At 65.1% G+C, this 7,907-nt stretch overlaps 1 protein-coding gene across 1 annotated transcript; it reads right to left on the reverse strand.

Moving 5' to 3' along the window:
* Nucleotides 1–273: 273 nt before the first annotated feature.
* TIMP2 (TIMP metallopeptidase inhibitor 2) lies at nucleotides 274–3,778 on the reverse strand. The gene is made up of 5 exons (XM_006036918.2): nucleotides 3,727–3,778; nucleotides 3,447–3,547; nucleotides 3,091–3,199; nucleotides 2,362–2,486; nucleotides 274–2,053 (listed from the first exon to the last, which is right to left on the reverse strand). Exons 1-5 carry the CDS (start codon nucleotides 3,761–3,763, stop codon nucleotides 1,856–1,858), a joined length of 570 nt encoding a protein of 189 aa, XP_006036980.1. The 5' UTR covers nucleotides 3,764–3,778; the 3' UTR covers nucleotides 274–1,855.
* Between the last annotated feature and the right edge of the window lie 4,129 nt (nucleotides 3,779–7,907).

Below are 7,907 nucleotides of genomic sequence, written 5' to 3' on the forward strand. Positions count from 1 at the left end.
ATGGCGCGGGGCAGGAGGCGGCAGCGGTGCTGAGGCCCCCGGGCAGAATCGAGACATCGGGTCCCGTCACACGGATCTGGGCCCGTGCTGTGTGTGAGGCGCGTGCAGATGACTGCCCGTGGGGCCCAGCCAGCGTCCGGTGTATCCCATCTCTGAGTCCCAGCGGCTGAGGACTCGTGCTCAGTGGGGAGGGGAGGGGAGGGCAGGCGAGAGGGCGGGGGGCAACACGAACACCAGGGAACGGGAAGACTCGGAGGACTCAACCCTCCGCAGATTTCCTCACCGTTCTTCCCACTTAGCATTGAACGCTTCCAAGGCAGAAACCCTTTACAAAAATAAGTGCAATTCTAACACCTAACAAGGAAATAAAAACATTACAGCACAGGAATGAGCAGATGCCAAACCAACCAAAACATGGAAATCAAAGAGAGAGTGTCAGCAGAGACGGGAGTAAATGTCACACATGATATAACCATACAGGAAGCAAACGGGAGTCTTATATTGGATTGATTAGAGGGTGGGTTATTCTTTGTTTTTTTTTTTTCCTATCTCTATGGAAATCACCCAGACTGGTCCAATGTGACATCTTAATGACCTTACGTGGATGCACAGCATGAAAATGCCCCAGGAGCAGGTCTGCAGGGAGGCCCTGGGGACGCTTGAAGGGATGAAGGTGCAGCCAGGGCTGCTGGTGCCCCAGACGGGCTGGCCACAGGGCTGCCCAGCGCTGCAGCAGGGGAACTGGCTCAGAAACGGGTCAAGGGTGGGCGGGCAGCTGTGACATGCCCGCTGTGTGCGACGTGTGCACGCGTGTGTCCTCAGCATGGGAGAGGGGCCTGCCTGCCTGCCTGCCTTCTCACGCTCACATGCTTCCTGGCTTCGTGGTACAAGCCGCTGCCCGTGCAGACGCCGGGTTCCCGCACACGGTTCTCCCTCCACGCTGCAGAAACATCTGGACTTCTGTGCCCACGCGGCGGCTGGCACCAGAGGCCAGGAGGGTCACCCTCAGCATCCCGCTGCCCCGGGGCTGGGAGCTCAGCCTCTCCCAACCTACCTCCTCTCCACCCCAACAGCTCTCACCAGAGATGCTGCGTGGCACCGAGACCCTTCCAGCAGGCTGCAGGGAGGGGCTCTGGCACTAGCATGATGAAAGTGGCACAGAATTGAGTCTACCAGCTCCCCCATGGGAGGGATGGCACGCACAGTCCCATGTGCTACATGCTCTTTCTTAGCACTTGGGGGTGCGACTGCAGGGCCCGGCCCTGCCTGTCCCCCCTCGTCCCGATGCAGCATCCACTAACTGGGAGAACCAAGACCCGAAAGCTCCTGGGAGCAAGCGGGCAGGGGACAGTCCTGCCCCCTCCGATGCTACAGGACCTCTCCTGGGACATCCCATCCATCACAAGGGTCTTTATCCCCTTTGGCAGAAGGCTGCAGACTTGGCTGCTGGGAAAGCATTTCTGGGGGCCAGGACCTGAGCAGGGGAAGCTCCCTTCTCGCCCAAGGGGGTGTGCGTGTTGAGTAGGGACAGGACCGGTAGGGGACGCTGGCTCAATGGTGGAGATGAGAACAAGAGGCGCGTGGGGCCGGAGCAGCATGGGGAGGGTGCTCCGCTGGGTGGGGGGCGCGGTAGGCCAGCTACTGGATCACCCCCCACCCTCCACCGCGGCTCTGGGGCCTGGCATGGCGGGTTCCCCGGGACGGCGCGGCACGGGCCCCTCCCCCCGTGGCGGTCAGTCGCCCGCGCAGGGCACTGGGTTTTCATGCTGTTTCCTGGAGGTGATGTCAGGGGTGGACCAGTCTAATGTCTCGCAGGTTTTGCTACCGGACGCGGGGATGCAGCTGCTGGCGGGGGCTAGGGGTCCTCGATGTCAAGAAACTCCTGCTTGGGCGGGGCCACGCCGCGGTACCACGCGCACGAGCCATCGCTGCGCTTGACACAGGCGTAGTGCTTGGCCTGCTGCCCGTTGATGCTCTTCTCCGTCACCCAGTCCGTCCAGAGGCACTCGTCCGAGGAGGACACATAGCAGGGGATGGAGGGGCAGCGCGAGATCTGTGGCACAATGGACCCCGTTACACCCTGCCAGGGCCAGCACACCAAGGGAGACCGGCTCCAGGCCCTGGAACGGTGCCGAGTGCCCGGCTCCATCACTACCACCCCAAGTGCCCTGGTCTGGCATCTCCAGTGGGCTCAGCCATGGCATCCCCACTTGCCTGCCTGGTGGACCCCGGGATCCCTAGAGGATGGGGCTTGGCTGGCCACGTGCTTTCCCCCAGTGCTTCCAGCGACCGCTGGAGCCAAGATCCCCAGAGCCTCTGCTCTTAAGTCTCCACGTCTTCCCAGGCGCGGGCTCTGCTTACCTTGCACTCGCAGCCCATCTGGTACCTCTGGCTGAGGCTCTTCTTCTGGGTGGCGCTCAGAGACTCCCAAGGGAAGATGAAGTCGCACAGCGTGATGTGCATCTTGCCATTGCCCTCTGACTTGCCTGTGGGAAGGGCAGACGTAACACTCAGCGCACGTGTGCACAGGGTGAGCAAGGGGCAGGGGCCATGCCAGCACTCCAGAGCCCAGCGTCACCGCTGCTGAGCATCTGTGCACGGCATGTGAGAGTGAGTCACGCGGCGGAGCCAGAGCCGGCAGCCCTGCTGCGGTCTCCCTTGAGTCAGAGCCAGGGCTGCTGGAGGACTGGTTCCCAGGCTGTCTGTTAGCTCTGCCCGGTGCCATGTACCCCCAGCCCTACCCCGGCCTGGGGCTTGCCTCCGGACCCTGCGTTTTGGGCTGAGCAGAGGAGCCCGCAGTTGGCAGGGCGAGCTGGAGGAGCCTGGCACTGCCCCTCCGTGAGCACAGGGTGCCGGGGCTGAGACCCATAAGCAATTAGAGCAGCACAGCAGTTGCACCACACAGCCCCAATCCCCCCAGGCATTGCTCAGGCACCCCCTGCCCCACTTCTAGGAAAGGCTCCTGCATTTCCAGGCCACTGTCCCCTGTGATCCAGGAGATGGGAAGGGCTCGCCAGCACCACACCCAGTGCTGGTGAGAAGCAGGCCTGGCTGGCACCCGTCATGTGCCACGAGCCCGGGGGACCCCACCTGCAATAAGATACTCCTTCTTCCCGCTGGTGTCCAGCGAGACGCCGCACACAGCAGAGGATGGGGCCGTGTAAATGTACTCGATGTCCTGGTCGGGGCCTTTAAACATCTGCAGAGGCAAGGAAGAGGAGTGTGAGAGCCGGGCGGCACTGCTGGGACTGGAGCTGAGAACCAGCAGGACTTCCGGGGCTGGGCTGGAGATCCCAGGCTGGGCCAGGCGCCTATGCCGGGGACACTGCTGGGAGAAGCTCACAGCACTTGCCACCCACACACCAGGGACCTCGTGCCCAGTTCCTCATGCCAGACCTGCCTGAGACCCCAGAGCCCCAGCAGGCCTCAGGCAGGTTCATCTTTACCTTGATCTGCTTGATCTCGTACTGGATCCGTTTGATTGGATTCCCATAAATGTCATTCCCCGAATCCACCTCCTTCCCCGAGACGGCCTTGGCCCGGATCACTGCAACAGACAGGCACGGAGCAGGTTAGCAAGCTGTGCACGTGGGTGCTGAGGCTGTGGCATGGAGGCAGAGCCCCCCCGGCTCCTCCTGGCTTGCACCCCTTGGGAAGAGCCTGCCATGCCGCCCTGCCTGAACCGCAGCCGTGCCCACGGCTCACGCGGCACTTGTCTGCACTCACAGCGATGCACGGGACTTCCACGCAATGCCAAGTCCATCACCGCATCCTCCCTCCTGGCCAGTGGGGTTGAGTGAGAGGCACTTCCTCCCCAGGAAGCCTGGGAAGAGGACCCTCTGGGCAGGACGGCTGGGTGGCGGGGAGTGCAGCTGCTGTCCTTGTGAGCGTGCTGGAAGGCAGGCAGCCCCTAGCACCAGTGCTGCCCCTGTGGCATGGAACATGCAGCTCCCTGCCCTTGCAGCGCTGGCTGGACGGTCAGCCCCATCTACACAGGGCAGAAGGGCATGGGGAAGGCAGGCGGCCGGTGCCAGCTCGGCCGGGCCTTGCCAAGGGCAGCCTCACCAGCCCAGCTTGCTGGTGGCTGCCAGATGGTGCATGGGGATGTGTGGCACCGAGGGCTCCCTCAGCACGGTGGCTCCCTGGCGTGTTGACCCCTGCGGGCGTGTGAGGAAGCACTGGGCGGCCACGCGCAGCTTGCTTGGCCCCACAGCCCAGCTCACGTGGCCGGCAGCCAGGGCAGGGCCCAGGCAGGCAGGGAGTGTGGCCCCCCAGCTGCTCCATGCATTGCCAGGGGCATCCAGGGTGCCCCCTCTCAGCCCTCCCCCCTCTCCGCCGGGGGCAGGAGCCCGGTGTGCTGGCCGGGGAGCCGTGGCGGGATGGCTGCTGGTTCAGCGGGTTCCAGCCTTTTCCATTCACGTGCTGATGAATCACTTGACAAAAATGCAGCCGGTCCCGGCAGCTCCGCTCTGAACAGTGCGGCTTTGTGGAGGGGCCCGGCTCAGCGCTTTCCCCGCCAAGACCCCAGCCGCGCAGCCAAGCGCCGCTCCCAGCCAGGAGCCAGAGAGGCCGAGGGGGAGGGGGAGGCCGGGGGGCAGGCGAGGGGAGCCCACTCCGCGGCGGAGGACACACGGGCGTCCCTGAAGGGCTGCCAGGCTGGGGGAATGGCTGTAGTCCCTGGGGATCCGGACCAGCTGGCACTCCCCAGGGCATGTAACCAGGCTGGTGCTGCTCTCTGCCATGGCACCGCTGGGTGCCCAGCTGTCTGCCCCAGCCCTCTCCGAGACCCCGGCAGAGTGCCCCGACTCCAGGAGCCAAGGCACCGGTGACACTGGGGCAGGCCAGGAGAGGAAGGAGCCAGCACCATGGGGGTCCCTGGGAGGTGCACAGCGGTTGGCAGCGACAAAGCCCTCCTGTCTCCCTCCTTGTAAGGACCTGGCTACCACTGACCTCACAAGCCGCCGTGCCCTTTGGGGTCCCGAGAGCAGCCCCCCACACCCCACTGCTGCTGCACCTGGCCAGGGTTGGGGCTAGGAGAGGGCTGCCTGTCCTGCCGCAGCCAGAAGGCAAGTGGCCACCCCTAACTTCAGCGAGCCCCCACCCCGACTGAGACACCCTCCAGCCCAGCTCTGGCATTAACCGGCTCCAGCGGGTGCCCCAGGCTGGGAGCTTTCCTCTCCTGGGGGATCCGTGCAGGATCCAGCACTTGCCTCCCTGCTGCTGTGCAAGCCCCTGCTGCTGTCCCCCGTTGCCCTGTGTCTGGACCACAACCACCACGCAGGAGAGGGGCTCTGGGCGCTCCAGGACATGGGCCGGCTTCCAAGGGTTTGATAACAGCCGCGCTGGCCTGACCTCGCCACAGCTGAGTCAGCGTGTCCCCGCGGCGCAGGCGGTGCCCCCGCGGCAGGGCACAGAGCAGCCCAGCCTGCAGGGCCCGTTCCCACGGGGCTGGGGGCAGGTCTGTGCAGGGCGCCCGGGTCCCACCTGCCAGAGGGGCTAGGAGCAACCTTGAGCTCCAGCCTGCCCCATCCCCCTGCTGCCAGCCAGCACCTGCCCTGGCCCCCCAGGCCCCCATGGTGCCCCCCACCCCTTCCCACAGGGTCTCAGCACCCGACAGCAGCTGCGGGATGCACCTGGGGGGACTCCCCCCTAGCCCCCAAATACCATCAACACGCGGTGCTGCTGCTACTCCTGAATGGTGCAGGACCCCCAGTGTTAATGAGCAACACTCAAAGCCCTGTCCAGGAAGGAGGGAGCACACCAGCCTGGCCCCCTTTTACACACACATGTACATGTACATGCACATGCACACACACACACACGTGTCAAACCAGCCTCCCAGGCTGCCATCTCTTTCTGCCCCCATTGCTTTCCCGGCTGCCAGGGCCCATGGAGCAGCAACCCCCGGCTTGGGGCCAAGGAGGGAGCATAGCCTCTGTGGCCCATTCAGCCTCGGCCCCTCTGCACAGCCTGCCCTTGCTCCGTGCCAGCCAGGAGCGCGGTGGGTGTCCCCAGGAAGCAGAGCAGCCGGCAGTAATTTTCCACCGTGACCGACCTGGGCTGGCTCGGTACCAAGTGGAGGGAGGCTTTGCAGGCCATGTGCTGGCTCATGCCGGGCCAACGCTGGGAGGAGGTGACCCTGTTGGCACCGGGGCACAGGCCTCCAACAAGTTTGCTGTGACCTGGGCGTGAGCAGGGTTCGCACTCTCAGCCAGCTGGCACTGGGTAGGGCAGGCTGTGGGAACAGGTAGGAGCCGGCAGGGGCAGAGGAGAGGCTGCGCAGGATGCCAGGGTTATGGCTTGACCCCAGATCCTACAGGCTCCAAGCCTACAGCTTAGGGAGACCATGGGGATGTGCGGGGGGCAGAGCCACAACCGCGCTGGCTCACACGCTGCCCCCATCACCATGCCCAAGGTGGCTGAGCCAGGGTCCCACCGCCCTGTGTTCAGGGGGTCCTCGGGTTGCATCCCAGTCTGCAGAGAGCTGCCACCCTTGGGCCACTTGCTGGTGCCTCCAGATATCCGATGGCTGCTCCACGCAGGACTGGCCACTCGCACAGCAAGCCTGGGGATGTGGGGATGCAGGGTCACCCGCTTCCCCATGCGCAGGCATGTCCCCTCCAGGCTCTGCTCCCACCAGGAGGCTCAGCATCCCCGGGGCCAGAACAGGCCTGAGCTTGCTACAGCCGAATGCACAGAGCGGAGCTGCCAAGCAGCAGTTGCTGGAACAGGGGCAGCTCCCAGTGCAACCGGGAACAGGGCAGACCGCAGGCACCCACGCACAGCGCGAGGGGGCTGGAAGCAGGGCTGGGGGTGTCTCTGGCTCCACAGCAAAGGTTCAGACATGCCCCTTCCAAGCCGTCCACACTGCAGGGCTGGGCAGCAAGGCAGGGGGCTGTCTGGAGGAGCCGTAGGGGACACGTTGCTGCCCAAAAGGACCCCCTGGCTGGGGAGTGTGGCGCCGTCAGGGCCAGCTCATGGCACTGTCTGGCACGGCACGGAGCTGGCAGCAGCAATGCAGTGCTGAGCGGGGTGTCTCCCTGAGAGCAGGGAGGGCCCTGGCTCTGGCCCGCCCGAGCAGGAGAGGAACCATCAGGAAGTGATGTTGCTCCATCTCATGCAGCTGCGACACAGCCACTGGTTTCCTGCCAGGCCCCAGCACCAGAGGCGGCCGTGCAAGGCTCTGGGCACCCCAGCATCTGCCCAGGCAGCCGAGGGCAGGGCAAAGGCTCTGGGCTGCCTGGCGTTCCCCACACCACAGCCATGCTGCCCTCCACGCCCCGAGGTCGCAGCCTGCTCTGGAGTCAGGCCCCTTTGCCCAGGGGCTCTGTCCTGGCCCAGTTGTCCAGGGCAGGGGTGGCAGCAGAGCCTCCCCTGCCCAGCCCCTGGGCCCCCCAGGGCAGGGCAGGGCAGGGCAGGGCAGGGCAGGGCAGACCAGATTGGGCACAGTCAGCTGCTGGGAGCAGGTTGCACTCACACAGGTGCCACAGGGCATGCAGGGGCTATGGGAGGCATTGCCAATGCGATGCCCATGTCACTGCTGCTGCTCTGAGCACATAGCCGGTGACACCGGTTCCAGGAACCGGCAGCCCTCGCCTGCCCCGCTTGAAGCACAACACCCAGAGCGGCCCCCTCGGTGCCAGGCTGCAACCGAGCGCCCAGCCCTGGCCTGCATGGCTCCATCCCCAGTGCTTGGTTGGGGTGGGGAGGGCGAGCAGCACAGAACCAGCAACCCACCTCCAGCCCCTGCACAGCTACACACAGACCCCTGGAGCCGGACGGACTGGGCCGTTTCCCTGCCCCTCTGCCAGCTCCGGCTCAGACTAAACCACCCCGTTCTCCTCCTCGAGGCCATGTTCGCTAGCCTGCTCGTCACTGGGCCCTGGCCTGTCCCTGAGCGGCGGGGG

This window comes from Alligator sinensis, unplaced genomic scaffold (assembly GCF_000455745.1).
Source record: "Alligator sinensis unplaced genomic scaffold, ASM45574v1 scaffold1565_1, whole genome shotgun sequence".
In the NCBI taxonomy this organism is placed as follows: Eukaryota; Metazoa; Chordata; order Crocodylia; family Alligatoridae; genus Alligator; species Alligator sinensis.

Excerpts from the sequence above, each read along its gene's own strand:
- TIMP2 (XM_006036918.2), bottom strand. The coding sequence starts at position 3,763 with ATGGACTTGGCATTGCGTGGAAGTCCCGTGCATCGCT. Across the intron at positions 3,200-3,446 it reads ACGAGATCAAGCAGATCAAG|ATGTTTAAAGGCCCCGACCA; the intron begins GTAAAGATGAAC and ends TTGCCTCTGCAG. Across the intron at positions 2,487-3,090 it reads GAAGGAGTATCTTATTGCAG|GCAAGTCAGAGGGCAATGGC; the intron begins GTGGGGTCCCCC and ends CCCTTCCCACAG.